This window comes from Struthio camelus, chromosome W (assembly GCF_040807025.1).
Source record: "Struthio camelus isolate bStrCam1 chromosome W, bStrCam1.hap1, whole genome shotgun sequence".
Taxonomy (NCBI): domain Eukaryota; kingdom Metazoa; phylum Chordata; class Aves; order Struthioniformes; family Struthionidae; genus Struthio; species Struthio camelus.
Window position 1 is genome coordinate 41,553,969 of NC_090981.1, and position 22,238 is coordinate 41,576,206.

Sequence of the window (22,238 nt, forward strand, 5' to 3'; positions counted from 1 at the left end):
CTGAGACTTTGAGCAGCTCTGAGGCGTTTGGCCATAATTACTACATCAAACTGTGCTAGGCAACCTGCTTCGTGAGGCAGAGTTCATGACACCTATGATTACATGCTGCATGTTAAAATGTGGCAAAAATAATTTAGTTAATCAGAAAAAGCAACTTACATTAAGCAACACTCTAGAATACAAAATGCTGTCACTCAACATGAAATTTAAAATATTTTATTAACAAATCTGTAAGAAATTACATTGGCAAGTGATTTTGTCAAAAGTCTCAGGGAGAATCAACTTGGAATTAGATTTAGGGCTCACAGTGCTATGGCGACAATACCGTGCTGCATTCAGACCCATAGGCATGGCTCAAAGGTAACTCCTAGTATCTTCTCCCTGCCAGCTGAGGGGAGAGGCTACAGAAATAATTCATTCAAACAAAATGCATAAGCTGACATTTCAAAACATGCATCAACTTTGGATCGGGGCTTTTAGATTTTATCACTGTAACCAAAGACAACTGACAAGAGGTTTTTTTTTCCCACTCCTAGAACTGTTATACTGAGAAATATTTAGATCAAGAGAAATCAAAAATTAATCACTGTGCCTCAAAAAACCCAGAAAAGTATGTGGAGTGGGGCCATGCTGTTAATACTACATAATCAGGAGTTGTCTGTGCTGTCTTTACATTGATTTTCCCAGTGAAAGTAAACTTTTCTTTTCACATAGATTTTCTCCTCCTAGTCTGCTAGGTCTGAGCAAGTTTCCCTCAGGGTACCTGAATTACAGCTTATGAAATACTGCTGGCTGTTCCCTATAGGACCATCACAACAGCCACTGACAACTCCAATCCCATGTGCATTGCTTTAGCAGCATACAGTAGCGTTACAGAAAGGGCTCTCAATGCAGAAGATAGCTTCTTCACGTTTACATTCATTTTTGTGGGATGAACAGTGACTCTTATAATAGCTTGAAATTCTAAAGCAAAAAGATGGAAACATTTTACTATCTAACTCCACATCCCTGAATTTTTTCATATAATTGGAAAATCTATTTTCTCAGCTCTATTTCCATGTAATAGATACTGGTCAGTTTCTTTCACATATGTTTAAGTCAATGCTGACTGCAGTTTAAAACAAAGTCCAGAGCAGATACTGGATGCTTTTCATTACAAAAAAAAAAAAAAAGTTTTCTGTAATACAAATATTACAGAAAGGAAATTTTGCTCTATGCATTCTTAGATAGCATGTTTTTACAGATGATGTGTTAGAAATTAACCAGCAATGGTTCAGGTTATGAAGTTTTAGGAAAAGTTTGCATTTTCTATTTTCAACAAACATGAAAGTACTTGAAAGGGTTACAGTTCAAAACTTTCCCCCCGCCCCAGAGGCCATTAAATCTAAGTATTTCCAATATGCAAGTTTACAGTAATTGCCACTTTGATTTATTTTATCTTTAAATACCTTCTTATATTTACATTTTCCTAGATATTAATTATAAAACATAATTTCCCTCTCTGCTTCCAAGACACATTTACTGTTTCTTTCATTTGACAAATCAAACCTAAAAGCATGATGTGATGAAACTGATGTAAACCCTATATTAAAAAAAAAAAAAAAAAGTAGTTAAACCCTGGGAGATAGATAATACTACTCAGTTAAACGTACCAAGGATTTCACTAATACCTGCAATATCAGTTACATTTCCTTCTTTCAAAGTGCCTCCCTTAAAGTTCATTCCATATAAGATATCAGCTTCCTGAAAGAAAAAGATCTCTTGACTGGTTCTCACAGCAACCACGTTCCAGAGATTAATTCTGCCCTGGTTTACACTTTTTATACACCACAGAAATTTCAGTACAAAGTCAGAGAGAAATTTGGCCATGAATTCAGGTTTAATTCATATAGCTCCCCCCCCCCCCCCCCCCACACACATTTTCCCCCGCTGTATATTCAATCACTTTGAAATAACAAAGCTAGCATTTTGAATTCATGATTTCTCTGCCTTTGGCCCAAAGAACTCAGCTGGATTATCCCTGGCCTTCCCCATACCCTTCTCTGGGATCCCAGTGCATGTATTTGCACGCTATACAACATCCCCACGCTACTGATTTGCTTTGTGTTTGGAACAATTTTCAAATAGAAAAATTAAACATAGTGGGGAGACAGTACTAGTAATACAGCTAGGAACTTACTAGCTCATCTGTCCTATACGTGTGCGTTCCACTCCATTTAAGCTCTAGGCAGAGAACAAATTGAATAGGAAACTGGGCTCACTCCCCCTAGATTGCAGAAGAAAGGAGGGGATAGGGCGTATATGTATGTGAACACATCAGACCTCTAGTGGACATAATGGCTAAATGCCTATGTAACCTGGACATGAACATTGCATGGGACATCCATAGGTACTGGCAGGGAAAAAGTTCTGAGAAGTCTGTTTCAAAAGCTCATCTATTATTTATATAAAAATATCATATGTCCCATCACTCTGAATGTAGTTGTGATGAAGCACAGGTGTCCACTAGGAAATACATCAACATTCCCTGATTTTTCACCTAATTTCAAAATTATATAATAGCTGTTCAAATTTACAGCAGTTACAATAGGACAGCCAAAGGACGACTTTTCAGCTGAGAAAGAGCGGAGTGCGGTGGGTTCTGGCTTCTCCTTCCACGTTGCTGACATCTGCTGTTCAGTCACAGCAGGGATGATATTTAGGAACAAGGTATTCTGCACTTACAATTCATAGGGGGTTCCTTACCCCTGAGAAATTTATACCTAATAAGTACACCCTCACCCAGTTGTTCTAGAACTAGAATGGGAAGACATAGGGGTGCGGAGAGAAATCTGATAGGAATTAAACTACCATCATCCAAGTCTTCCAATTTATTATCAACTTTTTTAAAAGCTGGTACAGTAATTTTAACCGAGGATCTCAAAAAACAAATCACACACGGGGCACGTTTTGGTACTATTAACAGTAAAAACATCTACCGTCTACGGTGATATACCTCAAATCTAAACAAATTTCTTCCTGTGAATATATTATCAATGATGTGATCCAGCAGGATACTAGACACAATGCCACCTATTGCACTCTGTGTGAACATTTAGACAGTCAAAACTGCTTTTATTCACCAAGTTTTCATGCATCACAATTGATATCTTCTTTTTAGTAAAAGGATGACATCACATATTTCAATGAATAGCAATAAACGAAAAGGAAACATTAAAAAGCTTAGTAAAACCAGTTAAATATTTGAACTGAGGTAAAGTTACAAAATAAACAACTGATTACAGGGCTAAAAAGCAGTCCGTATCTCCAAAGAGAGAACTGGAACCCACAGAAGAGCCAGTTGTTATTCTTTGATATTTTGAAGTAACCTCAATAAATGCGACTCAATAACCTGTTGAACTAAAGCAGAGAAGTAATTTGGTTAATCAACGTTCAATGTTTTTTCAAGTCTTTAGGGCGAAACTATTTTTCTGACAAACGCTGGCTTGGCCTGTGCAAACTTTTAACAAAAACAGACGGAAATTAATTCGCTCTGAGTTTGCTGCATCTCTTCAGAGAAAAAGCCTCATATAATGCAAAAAGAATACAATGGAGATGGTTCTGGGAGGTGATGATCTGTTCCCTGATTTGAAGAGACAAATAGCAAACAGAAAGTGAATTTGTAAGCTTATAAATGGAGAGTAGGCAAGAATACTCATCAGAAACTACTGCTGTTGAACATTTTGAGATTGAACTCTTGAAAGAGTCCTACAGTTAGATATCCATGAAGTTACCGGCTACCCGAAAAGCATAAGGCTCTGCTTAGAGAAGCTACACGTGCAATGTCAGGCTTATGTTTGGATTCAGCTCATTTCCATAAATAGAGAGATTTCATAGCTTTCAAAAATAAGGCAGCATGACAGAAAAAAACAATGGAAAGACCCTTCTTTGCCTCTTTCTTTTCTATGGGGAAGAACTGGCCTAATTCACTGATCCTTGTACTATCATTGCCTTCCTCCAAGATAAGGCCTCCTCTGCTAGAGCTAGTCCGACAGGGGACTCGCATCATGTCAATCAAACAGAGCACTGGAGTGAGGAGTGAGTGTCCTGGGGGGCTGCAGGCCTCTATAATCATTGTCCAGTGCAACACATACACTTTGCACTGAGTAGTGGAGCAGCTCAGCTGATGGCTCTATCAGCTCTACTCACTGCTATCTGTGCCCCAACGTACAGATCCAGCTAGGTGAGATTTTTCTCACAAGGCACCTTGGTTTCTGTACCAGGGCAGAAAATAGCCTTATCCATTTAGTCCTAAAACATTTAGGAGTATAAAGACAATTAGGACAGGGATCTTCTTATATTTGCAGAAACTCTACCAGCCTATTACAGCAGCTACATAAACAAGGAGCAGTAAAGACAAAAATCAAAGAATTTACATTTGTAATACTCACCACTCCTATAGCCCAAGGCTACAGCCAAATCCATGGAATTATAGCCAGCATCTGTTTCAATAGTTGGATCAGCACCACTTTCTATATGAAATAGGAAAAGAATCAGACTCAGATTTCTGACAGTGAGAACTCATAGCACCTCATTACTGATGGCTCAGTTTGGACAGTTTGCTTACCAAGAAGAATTTTTACACATTTCACATGGTTCCCATGTACTGCATAGAGTAGAGGTGTGCCTCCATTCTGCAAAAGCAGGAAAAAGCCTTTAGGCACTTCACGGTTGAGCAACTGTAATTCCTTGACATACCAGTACTTCTGTGCATCAATAACAGAATTCATAAGCTTTATGTAAAAATTAGGTTCTCAGTTTTGGTTCTTCGTCTTCCATCTTTTTTGGTCTACTGCTTAGGCTATAAGCTCACTCTTCTACAAGGGTATCAGTCTTATTGCTCTTTTCACCAAAAAGTCAGAACCAACAGGACCAGCTTCTCTTACTTTGTTGAACAGCACCCTATATAAAGTTTTGAAAACCTCAGATATTTCAGAAGAGGTAGAACAATTTTCAAACCCAAGCCAGTGCTGTGCCTTGCTTCAAATTTCCGACCAAAGCACACCCAACTTGGTAAATTCCAGTCAGAGACCTACCCAGTCATACTCGTTTACATCAACTCCACAGTCAAGCAGCATTTTGACAATATCTGTATATCCTTTACTGCAAGCCAGTGAGAGGGCACTTTCTCGCCCTTTCCCCAACATCTGAGGATCTGCACCCTGAAAGAATAATAATTAAAAAAAAAAATTTCTTTGAAGTGAAGTTTCACAGGGAACTCAGCTTTAACACTTTTAAATACATAGTAGCATTGACAAACCTAGAAATGCAAATTAGCTAAGAAGTCGATCAAGAAATTTCAAATGAATTGTATTATTTTCCTTACATTCTGGAGGAGAAATTCCACTACTGCTATCTGCCCGTGAGCAGCAGCCCACATCAGAGGGGTAAATCCTTCTTCATCCTTATGATTGATTACATTTTCTGTTTATAGAAGAAAATACAATTCAGTAATCCTTTTCACTGAGGCACTGTATGAGCTGTGGTAGAAAAAAAATGTGTTGACATATCCATTGTGAATGAACTGAGGCATGACTGTGCCCTAGCAGTCGCTCTCATGTGAACTTACAAACGACATTTTATCCCAGTGGTGATGCAAATATCGTCATACAAGCAAAAACCAAAAATCCAATAAGCCAAATTAAAAGTTAGGAGTTCGGTTTTTTAAAATTTTTTTAGTTCTATAAATGAAGCTCTGTTTTTACTCAAGAGTTGCGGGTTGTCTGTAATTTGGGCTATGTCTTTGGAGAGAAGAGAAGGGCTGCCTCGAAAATAAGGAAATACATTCTGTATTATACTGCAGAAAGTGCTTTTTTCAGTACAGTTAGAGACACACAATCTTCTAAAGAGTTAACTTGTAAAGCAATATAGATAGTATTAATCCATCCCCGTGGAAAGCCTGGGTAATCAATAGGGTGTTTTCTGGAAAGACCGACTGAAAATTTAAGTTGAATTAATCTTTTATATCTAAACTCTCTAAAAAAAAAAAAAAATCCATGCTTTCTCATAGCACTATTATAAGCATTTTAACTGTTACTGACACTTTAGAATCAATTTGCTTTTTATATAATTTGTTAATTATTCATAGATACACACTAAGCTACTCATCATCTGCTTTCCATAAACATTTCAACAAACATTCACTGAAAGCAACCCTGATTACTAATAGTACAATAAGAATTTACATTCAGTCTGTTCAATATATAATATAGCATTGAGACAGAACAGAATGTGATCCATTGCTTAGATTACCAACATAGAGCTCTGTAGGTAACTGATCAAATACAACTGGAAAGCTACCATTAATAGGAAGGTGTTTCACATTACATTAAAAAAGCAACTCCCCTGATAGAATTAAGAGATTCTCTTCTCTCATTTCCATGGATTATTTACATGCTTGGGGAGCAGGGGGGAGAAGGGATTTACCTACAGTTCCCTCTAATGATAATGTTTCATTTTAAACACAAACCACAGCACTGAGAGACACACACGAAACAGTAATCCACATTTCCAAAGAACAGATACCTCAAATATTGTAGCACGTTTGGAGATTTTCTGTGCAGCTTCAGGGACAAGTTCAAGCATAATAGGGTATAAATCCCTCACAGGGAAAAGAAGGGAGTTATTTAAGCTCCTAGTCTTACCTTGTTCAATACGTGTGGCCAGATACAGCATTTCTCCCTGAGCAGCTAGCTGATGAACTGATAGAGCTGCAAAAAAGGGAAGCAAAATCACGTAGCATGCACACAAATTTTCATTCCACTTTATTTGGAGTTGGGCATAATGTGTCCGTTTGCTTGCACAATACAAAACTTGGATTTGAGAGCATACAGAAGATTTCACCTTATTTTAAAACAGGAATTGTAATTACTGTCTTAAGAATTAAAAAGTTTCTGTATCAAGCACATAAAATTGGAGGTTACGAAGAATCAGAAAAATCTTTCTGGTTTTCAAATCAAGAATTGGATCCTCTCTGGTAAACATGCTTCAGTCGTGAACTCAATATAGCAGGTGGATTACCATTTCATGGCTGGGACAATGTGAAATTAGACAAGATTATCTCAATGTTTTCTTCCTTCATTACAGCTCGTTCATTGAAAGAGCAAAGCAAAATGGAAAAAATCTGGCAAGTAGCTAGCTTACAGTTCACAAAAGTAATTATTAACAGTAAGGCAGAAGGATACTTACAATTTACAAGCAGAGGTGTTGTAGAGACTTCATTTCCCCTATGTTTGTTAGTTAGGGTAGTTGATTGTTTTATTGGTGAGAAATGCTTAGTAGTTGATGGAGTGTAAACATGTCTTACTTGGATACCAGGGGAAGGAGAAGTATGGATGTTGCATTCAGCTACATTGAATAGAGAAAATAAACAAGATTTTAGTGCTAGTACAATCATTAAAAGAAATCCGCAGATTCCAAGTCAAACTAGAAAGCGCCAATGTCCCAAGATCTTTAAAACCTGCATTAAGTAAGTCTGTAACATGTGCTTTTTCCGCTGCGGTAGTACGTGACCGAAGAAAGGACTGCATTCACTCTGGCATTAAAACAGTACTCATACCCCACACGTAAGTATAGCATAGTATCACCCAGAGACAACTTAGTATCTAAATGAAGTGAGCCTCTGTCTAGATATTCTGCTCATGTCTGGCATGGGTTTATCAAGTAAGAGAGCACTACCTGACCTGTAATATCTTTAGTAACACTCGCCAGTGCAATGAACACGAATCAGCCGTGGTCATGTAATTTCTCAGCTCATCCTTTTGCCTACTGTCTAACCGATCTACAGCATGGCTGGACCCAGCCTTCACTAAATTTCTTCATCAGGACTTTCTCCACTCCTGTTTGACAAAATTTTAAGTGCATTATGAATGTCTTATGAATATTTATCCAAGAAGAATAAAGATCTTCCACACTAACTTGTAGAAAATGCAATCACAGGACACCAATGAGAATTCAAAGTCACTCACTATTGCTGTGTTTGTGTGTACTAACTTTTCTAGCTTTCTAACAAAATCTAATAGCATTTTATTACAGAACGTATGCATTGTCTTGGCTTCTTATTCACAGAAGAATAGCTTGTGGTTCTGAGAAGTAGCCGAGAAGCCAAACATTTTTTTAAAAAGTTGAATGATTAAACACTGGGAAGACACAGTGAAGAATAAAACTCCATTACTGGCCAAATTGATTTGACACTAGCGTGGACTAGTAATTAATGAGGTGAAGCTAATTAATACGCACACTGAATTCACGCTATAAAGAACTTCATGATTACAAACTCAAGTGCAAGTTTGGGAAGAGAACTGACTAAAAGACCTATAAATGACCCTGGACAACAGGATGAAAACAAAATTACACTTTGTTTACCATTTAAATAGCTTCAGCTGAGGTTATCGAATTAAGAGACCTACCAGGGATTTTTGACCTGCGGTCCCTGGATCGCAGGACTACTTCTAAGGGGTTCACAAATGTACAAATGTTACCTAAGGGAAAAAAAAAACCCTATTGCTGACAGGTCTAAATTTGCCGTTCGGGTCTGCAGCTCCACTAGAAAGCACTTAGGGCCTGCAAATCAAAAAAGTTTGAAAATTACAATGGCTGAACTGCAGCCAAACAATACAAATTACAGAAATCATCAAAATCCACAATAGGCCTGTGTTTGTGCATGCTACAGCAAGTGGGTCAGGTTCAACACAATGACAAGATACACTACTAACAGTCTGAAATATTAAAGCAAACGCTGATAAACAGTTTTTCAGAGGAAACAGAAATAAATCCTCATTCTGTTCTCTATAGGTAAGCCCAGCCATGACAACACCCCAATCAACTCTGATGAAGCTGCACAGCAGCAGGTGGAGATTAGCAGCAGGGAACAGCTTACGGACTTGTGGCAATATTCACTTCCAAATAGCGTGAAACCAAATTGGCAAATCAATCACCACAGTGACCGCAGGCTTTGTGCAGCCATATTAATAAAACAAAGTCAACCATATAAACTATGTTATTTTATCATGGTAGTAGTGAAAGGCTAAAACACAAAGGTATTGAAGTTGAGATGATCATCTAATAATTTCAGTGATGTTTTGATGTTTTGCAAAAAAAAAAAAAATATATATATATATATATATATATAAAGCAGTGGGTAGCACATGGTAAGACTGGAGAGTTAGCCACTAAAAGTAAGGTTGTTTTCATAATCAGCCTCAGCTCTTAAGTACATTAAAGACTTTTTGTGCCACTACTTTTCAAATAAAAATAATCTTGGGGGAAATCAGTTTACATTAATAGCCCATTATTGACTGCATATAATAAAAATTCTAAGGGAACAAATCACAGAAGATTCTCACAGATTTAGCACACACATGATGTTTTAACATATTAGCTTAACAGTGGGACAGTTCACACACAACAATTTGTACCATAAAGTTCAACCTTTAAATAAGACAGATGCCACTTCAAGGTCAGAGTTAACTTGATCTTGAATATTTTTACTGTCCTCTTCATTCAAAGATTTCACAAATCGCGAGCAGACATTCATATCAAATCTGTTGGGCAAAATGAATTTCATTCCCATTGTGACACTCTGAGCTGGGCCTTCCTCTGTGCTAGGGTCAAGCTGATGTTCCACCTTAATGTCTGGCATGGGTGGAAGGCTGTAGCTAGTGGTGCATTCTTCCACAACTAACTGGGCTCCAACATCTAAGTTTGTTGAAGACGCCATGGCTTCAGTCACGTCATATAAGTTCTACGTAAAATGTTTCTTCATGGCTTCTAGCCACCACCAGTTCCAGTCAACCAAACTGTCTCCAACGCAACAGGGACATTAAAATAATCTGCAATTTAAAACAAACATTCTTCAGTTTGGATATTATATAACAACATTCTGGTGAAAAAATGCATAAAGACACACCAAACTTCCTTTGATTACAGTCACGGCATTTTAGGTAGCTCAAAACACACTGAGATACCTCTGTCACCGGTGACACAAGCCATTAACCAAATCCTCTGTTTATTTTTTCTAATGTGGCTGGCTGTTCAAGCCAAACTCCTTACAGAAGGCAATAGGAATTTAGTTTAAGAAAAATTTCAGAATATTAGTCTAGTTGTAACAAAAAGAAAGAAAAAGAAAAAGAAAAAAAACCACTTACGCCAAGAACTGAAAAAAATGGTAAGAGGCAGATTACTTCATTGCCTAGGAAAGCATTAAAGGGATTATGCGTCTCTTCGTGACTCTAAGTCTCCTCGTAAGCCAAGTGAAATAAAAGGGTCCTACCATACACGTAACAAAGTGATAAATCCCCTTCAGGCTGCCGACAGGAAAGCAGCCCAGGCTATTTAGGATGGTTTAACAGCACTGAGGGCGGTCTAAGCCGAGGGCAGACCGCGCGGCAGCGGCCGGCAGACAACAGCAGCTCCCGAAGGGAGACACCCGCCGAAGCGGCGCTCGCCGACCCGAGGCTCTGCTCCCCGCCCACGCAGGAGACGGCCCCAGCTCCCGCCAACCCAACCCAACCCAACCCGGCCCGGCCCGGCCCGGCCCGGCCCGGCCCGGCAGCGGGCGGCACCACCAACCCAACCCACCTCACCTCAGCGCCGACGCCGTTGAGGACGGGGAGGCGGCCGCAGGGCGTCACTTCCGGCGCGCTGCGCGGGCTCGCCGGCTGCGATTGGGCAGCGGCGGCGGCGCGCGGGGATGACGCGGTTCTCGCGAGCGCGCTGCCCTCCCGCGAGGCAGGCGCGGGCGGGCCATGGCGGCGGCGGCGGCGCGCGGCGTGGCGCTCGCTCCCTGAGGCGGCGGCGGCGGCGGCGGCGGCGGCAGGACCCCCGGCGCGCCCGGCCGCACCCACCCCCCGAGCGCCCGGCCCGCCCAGCCAGCGGCGGCGGCGGCGGCGCGGCCCGCAGCCCGGGGCAGGGCTCGCAGGCGGCCGCGGCCCGCCGAGGAGGCGCCGCGCGGGCCCGCCCGGGCCGCGATGGCCAGTTACAAGCCGGTGGTGGTTCCGGCGCAGCCCAGGCTTGGCGAGAAGGTCACGCAGGACACGCTCTACTGGCGGGGCTACAAGGTACGGGTAGCCCCGGCGCCGGGCCCGGGCCGCTGTGCCGCGCCTCGGGGTGCTCAGGGCTGCCGGCAGCCCGGCGGGGGGCGCCGCCGCCGCCCCTCTAGCTTCTGAGTAACGGGCCGCCGTCTCGGTAGCGCTGTTCCGTCCTGTGTCAAAGCTCGCTGAATGACTTCCTAGAAAACTAGGCGGACTTGTAGCGCAAGTTGGCCCCGATGCACACAGCTAGTGTCCTGAAGTGTTTTTTATCGCCTTCGTTAGCGTAATCAAACTATTTTTGAGCGTGCATGGATGAGCTTTTTGTGTGCTCGAATGACATGCATAATTAATGGATCGTTTGTAAGGCATGAATAAGAAATGTTAAAAGTGCATCCGCAGTCTACAAAGCTGTAGAAGGCTGGCAGGAGAGAAACTTAATGGGAGTGTTTTTAAAAAGTAAATAGGTCCCAGAGAGGATTTTGAGTACTGTATTGAAAGAATAGTAGATTTAGCGTTGCTACTTTAGTTTTTGCTAGCATACTTCTGTATATTTGAGAATCTTTATTACAATTCTTTTAGACACCTGTTCAGATAAAGGAATTTGGTGCCATAAACAAGATTGACTTCTCCCCAGTTTCTCCATATAACTATGCTGTCACAGCCTCCTCAAGGGTAAGTGCTCTTCTTTTGAGGTTGTTATGTTCTTTGGCTTTGTAAATGGTCTTACTTGATTTGTCACTTGGTACCATATGAGTGAACTTAATGTCTTCCTGTTTTGCTAGATCCACATTTATGGTCGTTACTCTCAGGAACCAATCAAAACATTTTCTCGCTTCAAAGATGCTGCCTACTGTGCCACATACAGAGATGATGGCAAACTGCTTGTTGCTGGCAGTGAAGAAGGTAGCATTCGACTCTTTGATATCAGTGGAAGAGCACCACTGAGACAGTTTGATGGTCATACTAAGTAAGACAGTGTTGTTTTGTTCCTTGTATGTATAAGCTTGCTCGTGCATTTACATGTGTCTGCTTTGCGTGTTGCTGGAAATCTTAAAAATATTAATCTGTGTTATATCCAACTGTCTCACAGTCATCTTGTTGAAAAGAGGGGTTTTAAATGTTAATGTCAGATTTGGAGTGGCAATATATATTTTTTTATTTCCAAAAATGAATTGAGTACGTGGAAGAATAAATGTATCTTCTAATTCAGGCAGGTGTCCGTTAATTAATATATTGTGTATGTATAGTCTTGTGACTACATTGTAGTGATAAGCAAATTCTGTTTGATGCTGGGAGAAACAGAGTTCTAAAAACACTTGGAGAAAAAAAAAAAAAAAAAAGAAAGGCAGGGGGATAGAAGAGGAGGAGCTCTTATGTTCCAGTGAGAAGAAGAAAAATGTTTGAAATAGGCTTATCAGTTTTATAGAAAGAACACAGCAGTAATATTTAGATTATGTAGACTGCTGTGTTGTGGAAAACTGTAGATATTTTATCTATCTACAGCAACAACAAACTCACTTTAATAGAATTGGAAAGCACATAGGCAGAACTCAAGAGTGTGTTTGCACTGTAGTTCTCTGGCTGCAGATAGGGTCTTATCTTATGACTCTAGGTTACCCGTAAATAAGTTTCAGGGTGTCTGTGTTTTCTGTCAAGATTGTTCTTTGTTGGGATGTTACAGTGATAATATGGGTTTGAATAGTGATTTTAAAGGATAAGAAGAGTTTCCAAACCAATCTTAAAATTTACTAATTAGAAATTTAGAGTACTAATATACAGACCTCAGTGAGAAACAAAAAATTTACAGCATCCAGTAGCCCTGTAAAACACTTAAGGCAGATCATGTTGGTGCTTAGATCAGCACCCGTCAGCATGATCTTTTTCCAGCTGAAAATACAAAAACTAAAGTATTTTTAACTTCTAAAGTAGAAGGAATACTTTATTTTAAAAAATGCTGCAGACAAACTAAGTGTTCTGGAAACAAGTATATGTTTTAACTTTTGGATATTGTGGATTCTGTTTCCTAGAGCTGTTCATGTAGTGGGCTTTCTGTCTGATAAATACCGAATATTTTCTGGTGGTGATGATTATTCATCAAATTTGTGGGATATTCCCAGTGCTACAGAAATTGTGTCATACAGCGAGCATACGGACTACGTGAGATGTGGCTGTGCGAGTAAACTGAATGCAGATGTCTTTATAACAGGTTTGTTTTCTTTTTTTAAATGCTTCTTTTGGATCAAAGTGAAGAAAAATTGAGAAAGATGGTTTCTCTTTGATCCAGGAGGATCTCTCTGATTACAAATTAAACATGAAAGATCTGTCCTCCTGCTTTGTGCCTACTTTGTCATTTACTTTTTGCTTGTTTTTCTGTTTTAAGGGGTTTGACTGTCGTAACACTGATACCTGTAGGGAAACTTAGTTGAGGTCATTTCTAACGTGCACTTTGTTTGTGCTTTAGCCTGCCAAGGTTACTTGCCTTTGAAAGCTTAAGTCAGTCCTGTGAATTCATCCTTTAGCTGGCATTGACTGAAATGCTTTGTCAGGTTTTGGAAGGAGACATGTTCCGTTGTAATTTGTGCAGCCTAAAACTTGTGGTCTTAAAACTTAAACGTTTAGACGCGTAAGACACAGGTTTCATCAGGCTTTCTGATTTTTGTTATTATATTTACACTTAAGAATGAAAGGAAAATATGGTTAAGACTTTATATAAGGCCTGACATGTTGATAGGTCTAGAATTGAAAGCTGTATGCTGTCTGAAGGCTGTGAATTAACTGGGTAAAACACTGGGTATTTTAAATGTATAGTTCAAGGCTGTTTCCATCTGGCAGGAGCTCCTTTAGCTTGTAGCATGTGGCTGTTTATGAAAGTGAAACTATTTCAAGAACTAAATTTCAGTTATTTATGATGTTGATTACAGGTTCCTATGATCACACTGTGAAAGTATTTGATGCACGAACAAAAAAAAGTGTCATGACAATAGAACATGGCCAGCCTGTGGAGAGTGTGCTTCTCTTCCCTTCTGGGGGGCTTCTAGTATCTGCAGGTACCTGAATGAAATTAACTTTCTTTTCTGTTGGCCCTAATTTGAGAGGCATTTCAGCTACTTAATTCCTGTGTAATGTTTTTATTTGGCAATATAATGGTAAGTGACTTAACAGGTGGATTTCTTAGAGGTCTTCCTTGGGAATCTGTGTTGATCCAGAGGGTGAAGGCAGAGGTATTTTGTCTCTGATTAGCTTTTTGTTGTAGTCAGTCAAAAATAAAAGAAAATTTTAATGGCTAGATAAATACTTTAGTTGACCCAGTGCTGAAGTGAAAGAAAGAACGTATTTAAGAATTGTTTTGAAAGGATGGGACTGTACCTTTCTCTTAATGATGACGCTTAGCAAGACTTTTTAGTCTCCTCTTACTGCATCAGAAGTCCTGTGACCCAGTGCCGAATCTAAATTTTTTTTATAAGGAGGTTATTGAGATAGTCAGCTGTGCTTGCAGAATGACCTGAAAAAAGGAGCAGACTTGTTATCTGCCTTGTCCCTTGTTTGTAATGGATGCTGAGTAGGTACAGAAAGCTCAGTGTTACAAAGGAGGAAGCAGTGTATACTTTCACTCTGAAAACAAAGGAACAGAACTCTGTGTGTGTGTGTGTGTGTGTGTCTGTGTCAAAAACCATTCTGTGTGCTTCCTTTTCATAGGAGGTCGATATGTCAAAGTTTGGGATGTACTAAAAGGTGGACAATTGCTAGTTTCACTTAAAAATCACCATAAAACTGTTACTTGTTTATGCCTGAACAGCTCTGGACAAAGGTTACTGTCAGGATCCCTGGACAGGTTAGTATATTTTTATGACTTTGTTGTGATTTAAATTCCTTAGGATTTCTTTTGTTCCCTTTGAAGGTAAAATATCAGAATGAAGCTGTGCAGATGTTTCGACCTGAGACTTTTTTTTTAATTGTTAGGGATGTAATTTATCTGGAAACATTTTTGGTCCAAGGTGCATGTTGCAGTACACCCTTGCCTTTCCCTCTTATTAGCCTGAATATCGGTGGGAATTGCACCTGCCAGTTGGGAATGGATGTGTGGCACTTTTCAGTGAGCATTCGTTTTTCTGAATCTGTAAACTGACCTTTGCAGTCTTGGTAAAGAGACCATTCTTACTTTACTTTAATGCAGTCACTAAAACCGCTATTAGTATTCACCTTTAAAAGACCCTATTTTTGCGTATCTGTGCAGTAAGTTTCTTCCTGTCATTCAAACTGACTCTTATCAGTGGAAGGGATGCGCCCGAGGTGCACAAGTCAAATATGGTCTCATTGCAGGATGTCCCTCTGTTCCTACTTCCGCCTCCTCTTGCTGACTACAGTTATTCAACTTGTTGTCTCTGAGACATAACCAATAGCCTGAAATGACAGTGATTTGTTCTCTTCCTTCCTTCCTCTGGTACTTCCTAGGCTTACTCAAGTACTGTATTCAGAAAGCATGAGCTGAAGATCACTAACTTTGTACCTATTTGTCATTCAATGCTTTTAATGCCAGATCATTAAACAGCAGTAGGAGGCAATAATATCCATGTATTTGCTTCCATAAATTGTAAATAGATCTTCCATTTAAAATTAAAAAAAAAAAAAAAGAGTTTGAGGAAACGCTGTCTTAGTGTTTCGTAATAAGTGTTGCTAGATTCAGATGGTCTCTATGTCTTCCCTCTTTTTCTTTTTGTATCCTCCCCCTGTTGTCACCTTTTGGGGGTAAGGGTAATCCTTTCTTGCCTTTTACGTGTCTTTTATTAGAATTTTTCTGTTATTACAGGAACAATAATGAAGAATAAGTTCAGTGGTAGTCTGAAGAGAGTGTTGTTTAAAAACTCAGTTTCCTTAAACTGATCTAACAGAACTTTAGAAGGATGAAATTCTTCCAAAGTGTCTACAATAAGGTATTAATAGCAAAGTTTTAATCATTACTTTTCTGTATAGGCATGTGAAGATTTACAGTACAACTTCCTACAAAGTAGTCCACAGTTTTAACTATGCAACATCAATCCTCAGTCTTGCGCTGTCGGTAAGTACATTAGAAACCTTTGTAGGCAAGATAATTACCAACAACTTTTAAGTAGCTTAAGTAATTCCTTTTTGCTTTTTACTGTTCATTCAGAAGAATTCTCTGCATGCAAAATAGGGTCACTGAATATATTGCTCCTTAGCAAACATTGCACTAAGAAGTTTTAAATGTTATAGATAAGGTACCAGTTGCTGAATACCTTGCTAAATCAGTACAGAATTGTGTGTGTGTCAAGGACAATATCATCATCATGGGGAAGACAGGTAGTTCACAAGGAAATAGCCATGTCTTTTGGCTTTTAAGAAGATTGTACTCATCTTTTGCTTTTCAGGAACCTTTTGAGTCTCTTTTCATGGCAGTGGTAAAGGGAAGAAGTAATGCATTTTTTGATTGAAAAATCTGGAATGGGATGAACCTTCCTTAGAAGTCATTAGTGTCAGGTTGGTCTGAGGAATAAAAGATGGCATAGGTATGACCAGAATCGAACTTGTCTGTCCAGGTGGGTGTCTCATTGTCTCAGAAAGAGAAAACAAAGGCACTCGTTTCTCCAGGCCGTTTGAGTTCCAGTGGATAAACGACCTGGGAGGAAGGTTGAAGGCCAGCACCGCTTTTTGTAAACACTGCTGTTGTGGTGCAGTTACCCTCCTATCTAGCCTCTGAGGGATACATGCAATGGAATGCCAGGGATACCAGCCCTCTTACGTTGCTATTTCCCTTCCCTTAGTGGAACCATGGGGAACGCAGGGGTGCTTCCCTTGTTCTTCCCCACCTTTCTGTTTTAGTGAGTACAAGATGGCTAGAGCTATAACGAGCTTTGAATGACTTAGCTTGAGGTGAAGATTATAGGTAGGGCATATTTTTCACAGAACCAAAAAACCAAAGCCCTTAAGCTTCTGTAGCAACTACAAAACATCAGGGGCAAATCCTGTAGTTTGGCATCTCTGTAGGCATCTTTCAAATATAATCTTTTGTTTTATATTGATTAAGTACCTTGAGTTTTAAATGGTCACATGAGGACATAAGAACAGCTATGCTGGGTCAGGCCAAAGGTCGTTCCCATCCCAGACCCCTGCTTCTAGCTGTAGCCATAAGCAGATGCATACGGAAAAGTAAAAACAGGGCAAGCATGTATGATGTGTCTCCTGATACTTTCCCAAACTCCCAACTATTTCAAGGTGGGAAATTTGCTGATCTGGGTATAGTCTGTGTAACCCTCAATGGATTTCTCTTACATGAACCTGTTCAGTCCCACCTTGAGCTTGTGCAAGCTTTTAACGTTCACAAGACTTCTTTAACAAGGAGTTCCACAGGTCTGCTACCTGTTATGTGAAGAATTACACCCTTTTATTCCATTTTAACCTTCATGAACTTCATCTAATGCTCCTGAAAGAGACTGAACAGCTGATCTCCATCCACTGTCTCCATCCATGCCTGTTGTGATTCTGTAGGACATCTGAGGAGGGATGTAAAAGAAGCCCTTTTTCCATGCTGAACAGTTCTACCTCCCTTAGTTTTACCTCAAATCAAGCCAATCTTGTATTCTTCTTTTTTATTTTTTTGATTCTTCTATTCCAAGTCTGCTACTATCTTTTGAGAATAGGATCCTCCAAGGATTTAAGAGGTGGGCAAACCATTGATTTATTCAGTGGCATAATGACCTCTGTTTTATTTCTTCTATAGTAATTCCTAACACTTTATTTGCTTTTCTTAACAGCTGTTGAGCATTAAGCTGATGTTTTCATAGAGTTATCTGTTAGTAGTAATAGGTCAGAAACCATTGTTTTGTATGTGAAGTTACTATTTTTCCCCATGCATCACTTATTATAACCTTTAGCATTAAATAAATATAACCTTGCTATACAGAATCTGTACCAGTGACTGATATTTTGAACAATTTTCGCTTTATTCTCAAAACTGCTATTCAGTGATAGCTTTCTAATAGATGTTGTTCGTATAGCGTGTAATAGCCGAATGGCGTATTTGTTGTATAGCATGTATTGGCCAAAGGGAACCGAACACCATTTAAAAAACAGTCATGAATTATAGGCGTTTGCAACCTGAAACAGAATGATGTTATCGCGTATTTGAACTTTAACATCAAAGGTTTGTTAGCTAGATCTTGTTGCTTAGGACTGCATCTTTGAAGCTGGCTGTGCTTTGAGCAGGGAGCTAGACCATAGGACCTCCAGAGGTGTCTTCCAACTTAAATTATTCTATATTCCTGTGATTGGAGCCTTATTATGAAGCATGAAAATTGAAAAAGCTGCGATGGTATAGCATGCATCATCAAACAAAGACACTAGGTTGCTAACTGATTTTTTTTCATTTTAGCCTGAAGATGAAACCATAGTTGTAGGCATGACCAATGGGGTGCTAAATGTTAAACATAGAAAACCCGAAGAAAGCAAAGAAAAGTCTCAAAAGAAGAGACAGCCAGCATATAGAACCTATGTAAAAGGAAGAAATTACATGCCAAAACAGGTATGGCGGGGTGAGAAAATGTATACTGAAGTTCTCAAGATTTCATTGTTGCTGCTGCTGTTGTTTTCTTGGGCTGTGTTGAAGAAGAGGAAGGGGGAAGGAAAGATGCAAAGACACATAAGCTTCTTCATGATAATAAATTATTTAACCCGTTGTGTACGTGTTTGCCTTACTCTGAACTTGTCTTTCAATTCTAGGAGGATTTCTATGTCAGTAAACCTGGAAAATGTGTTTTGAGGAAGTATGACAAGCTGCTGAAGAGCTTTCAGTCATCCAAGGCCCTTGATGCAGTACTGGAGGTATGGTGCTGTTGTGTTGTCTTATCAAAGTTGAGTTCTGTCATCTGAAATGAATTTTGCTTTATCTCAGACTAACTTTATTCTAGTGTAGAACTAGAAAGGAATCAAACCTACATGAGTTCCTTGGGCATTCTTATTTATTTATTTGCAAACTGGTATCAACTCTGCTTTGTGTTTGAAGATGGCGCTTGGTACTAAACTCTTCTTATGTATGTCCAGCCCCACATCAGGCTGTATACTCCTGAAGTTACAGTTGCAGTCATGCAGGAACTAAATCGCAGAGGGACACTAAGGAGTGCGCTTGCTGGCCGAGACGAGAAGCAAATTAGTCTCCTCCTTACCTTTGTGACAAGGTATTTTGTTTTTTCTAAAAATGTTCTCTGAGCAGTTACTTTGAGGCCTGCATTTCTTGTTAGCTTTTGCCATGTAGTCTCAAGAGATCACGGGTGGAACACTGGTACTCCTGAAATCTGTATGCCTTTTGCTTTCGGATATCAAGGTCTAGGATTTCACCCAGAGTACTGAAATAGTTTACATGTTAGCACAAAACAAATTTGCTGATAATATGAGAGACACAAAGAAAGTGTATCTTCCCTCTTTGCCTGATATTCTACCTCTAGTACTGCTATTTTTTGTCTTGATGAAACTCACGTCTGCATGTACCTGATGTTTTTGCTTGTCCTCTATACCTTGCTGCCTTCTCTGCAAAAGGGTAAATACCGCATGTAAGTCTTTTGACTCACAGCTCTGCGAGTCTTGCTTTGTGAGGATTCTTTATGAAAAAAGAAGTCTAATCTTTGTATATGAGAAAGCTGCTTGCAACTAGTTGGTGGAAGGAGAAGGACAGTTGGCAAAAATGGTAAAATTGGGTTGTGTTCTAATTTTGCAGGCGTGTGATTGAGCCTAGATTTACTCCTGTACTGGTAACTGTTGCAGATATGATCACTGGTAAGTATAACACACAAAGAAGATTCTCAAAGCCCTAATGTTGAGTTTGGAAATAAGGTGTTATGAAGTGCTATCTCTTTAACAAATCACACCTATATGGGTTATTTTATAAGTACAAACTTATTTTATAAATTTGTTCATCAGCGGTGAAAGAATGATCCAGATAGCTTTGACCACGCTCAGTATCTGAGTCTGACTTGCGATGACTGCAGAAAGCTCTTCATCAGTACTAAATGTATTTGATGCTTTATATTTCCGTACTTGCATAGTTCAAGTGACTTCAGCTTCTCCACTGAGGTAGTAAAAAGACTATTTTGAGGTAGTAAAAATTTCTGCTTCTGTTAGTTCAACTTATCATTACTGTGAGAATATGCCAATAATTAACACCTTTTTTAGAGCACCATTGAAGTTGTGTTATTTGTCCACAGCATCCAGCTATTGCCAGACTCCTTAAATGTGTATCTATCTAGCCACTATAATTTTCATGTCTTTATAGATGTGTGGACTACTAAGTGACTGTTTCTTTGCAGACATTTATCAGCCTGTGGTTGGACAGTCAGCGCTTGTTGATAAACAGTTCTTGAAACTCCAGGAAGCCATAGGAAAAGAGATTGACTATCAAGAGGAACTACTAGAAGTTTTGGGAATGATGGATGCGCTTTTTGCTACTTTGACTAAGAAAAGGGCTGCTTACCTAGAAGAGAACAAAAGTAATGGTCTTACAAAGACTCTGGAACAAGATATGAATAACTGACTTGACAACCATCGCAACAAATTGCTGCAAAGACTGCCTGGACTTGAAATATATGACCTATTCTCCTGGTAACTTTTTATAACAGCAGCTTTCAAAACGTCCCTTCTCTGCAGAAGTTCTCTTGCAGAGTGTGTTTTTGAAGAGGCAGAATTATTGAAGACAGAGGAAAAAAAGGACTCTTTCAAGATTTTTCCATGTAATATTTTTTGAATAACTGAATTTTAAAGTTTTATTCCAAAGCTATTTAACTTTTAAAGAGTGTTTTGTGCACCCAATACTACTAAGTCATTATTTGATTTAGAGAAACAGTCAGCAACTTCCACTTTTTATTCATCAGAAAATAATAGAGGTTTGTCTAATTTTAATGTGTCATCAGCCTTATATAAGAATTGGTTAATACCCAATCTCAGGTACCTGGACACAGGAATAAAACCAAGTGTAAGTTTGATATGACTTGACTGCATTGTGTTTTCTCTCTCTGCTTAGTCTCCACCTCAGACTTTCATGAATTCATAGGAAGCAACAAGATGACTTAAGAAAACGGGTACACGTGATTTTTTTTTTTAGTGCAATAGAAGAAATATGCTCATGTTTATTTAAAAACTTGCCAGTTTCATTTTTTAAAGAGTACATAGACCTTGATATGAACTTAATTCTCAAGAAAATAGATAATTACTTAAGGGAAATGAAATGGGAAATGAATTCAAATTAAATTCACTTAGTGAATAAACAAACTCCACATCAATGAGGAAATCATCAGTTAAATAGAATTGCTTTATATATATTGCCTATAATTTTTGTTGTACAGTAAATGTAACACAAGCCTGCCTTGTTACCAGTATGCGTTTGAGTGCTGGGGTAATTGCATGCTTAATTTCAAGCAGCTCTGGAGTGAGATAGTATACTTTGGAAAGAGGTGTTGGGTGGCCTTCGGTATACCCACGTGGGAAGACAGTAAGGTAAAACTTTCTTCTTAACCTGTTTCTGTGTTTTGTGTTTTCCCTAGGGCTGAAATACGGTTGAGATATAATATGATCTTCCTGCAAAAGGAACTTGCCCAGGTGTGGCAGTGAAAGATGGTAGAAATAACCTGAACAATTCTTGCAAGCTCTGCATAAAATCTTAGCCGTCTTTGACTAAAAATTGTGGAGCAGTATCTGGTCAGCTCTTAAGTTAATATGTTAGCGGTATACCTTCTCGGCTGCTGGGTTTTGCAGGTTATGTTTTGAAGTCTTAGGGGGATTGTAGATAATTGTAATAGGGGGATAGTAAGGTGCAAGTTCATGAGAACTTACTTTCCTCACTGCTCGCTTTATTATTTTTAATGTATTTCTGTTAATACACTTGAACTTTCTGATGTCTTTTACCAAATCAGCATGTTACTTAACTATGTAACCTAATCAGGCAAAGTCTCTTAGGAGACTTCAAAACCAAGCTTCAGGGGTGGGTTGTGTTACCTTGCTGGAGTTCCTGTATTCCATGACCCTTCAGTACTTTTTGTAGTTGAAGGTGGATATTTCTGTTGGCAGCCTGGTATTCCGCTACCTGAGGACCACTCATCTTGACATCAAATGTATGATTATCATCAGTAAAAACTCAGACTACCTTTAGATAGTCTCATAGCATGTATC

The 22,238-nt window shown here is 39.3% G+C and overlaps 2 protein-coding genes across 16 annotated transcripts; one reads left to right on the plus strand and one right to left on the minus strand.

The window, feature by feature from the left end:
• Positions 1-200: 200 nt before the first annotated feature.
• Positions 201-10,706, minus strand: LOC138060838 (ankyrin repeat family A protein 2). 15 transcript variants are annotated; one of them, XM_068924892.1, is made up of 11 exons: positions 10,310-10,631; positions 10,185-10,228; positions 9,469-9,869; positions 8,448-8,519; positions 7,228-7,386; positions 6,684-6,749; positions 5,366-5,463; positions 5,076-5,201; positions 4,607-4,673; positions 4,431-4,511; positions 201-3,399 (listed from the first exon to the last, which is right to left on the minus strand). In XM_068924892.1, exons 3-11 carry the CDS (start codon positions 9,755-9,757, stop codon positions 3,344-3,346), a joined length of 1,014 nt encoding a protein of 337 aa, XP_068780993.1. In that variant the 5' UTR covers positions 9,758-9,869; positions 10,185-10,228; positions 10,310-10,631; the 3' UTR covers positions 201-3,343. The 15 variants fall into 15 exon arrangements, with proteins under 15 accessions (XP_068780993.1, XP_068780990.1, XP_068780992.1 ...); XM_068924889.1 differs by lacking the exon at positions 10,185-10,228 and having other exon boundaries at positions 10,623-10,688; XM_068924891.1 differs by lacking the exon at positions 10,185-10,228 and having other exon boundaries at positions 10,618-10,686.
• A 234-nt stretch (positions 10,707-10,940) lies between these two features.
• Positions 10,941-20,850, plus strand: LOC104152983 (UTP15 small subunit processome component). Its single transcript, XM_068925647.1, has 12 exons — positions 10,941-11,096; positions 11,649-11,741; positions 11,852-12,036; positions 13,097-13,275; positions 13,991-14,116; positions 14,766-14,901; positions 16,041-16,125; positions 18,457-18,606; positions 18,804-18,905; positions 19,125-19,258; positions 19,795-19,853; positions 20,384-20,850. The coding sequence occupies exons 1-12, from the start codon at positions 11,007-11,009 to the stop codon at positions 20,605-20,607; spliced, it is 1,563 nt and encodes a 520-aa protein (XP_068781748.1). The 5' UTR covers positions 10,941-11,006; the 3' UTR covers positions 20,608-20,850.
• Positions 20,851-22,238: the final 1,388 nt, after the last annotated feature.

Coding starts and splice junctions, on each gene's coding strand:
- LOC138060838 (XM_068924886.1), bottom strand. CDS start 9,757: ATGGCGTCTTCAACAAACTTAGATGTTGGAGCCCAGTTAGTTGTGGAA. Junction 5,464..6,683: donor GGCCACACGTATTGAACAAG/GTAAGACTAGGA, acceptor TTCTATAAACAG/AAAATGTAATCAATCATAAG. Junction 4,512..4,606: donor ATGTGTAAAAATTCTTCTTG/GTAAGCAAACTG, acceptor TATTTCATATAG/AAAGTGGTGCTGATCCAACT.
- LOC104152983 (XM_068925647.1), top strand. CDS start 11,007: ATGGCCAGTTACAAGCCGGTGGTGGTTCCGGCGCAGCCCAGGCTTGGC. Junction 11,097..11,648: donor TCTACTGGCGGGGCTACAAG/GTACGGGTAGCC, acceptor CAATTCTTTTAG/ACACCTGTTCAGATAAAGGA. Junction 19,854..20,383: donor TGTTGCAGATATGATCACTG/GTAAGTATAACA, acceptor GTTTCTTTGCAG/ACATTTATCAGCCTGTGGTT.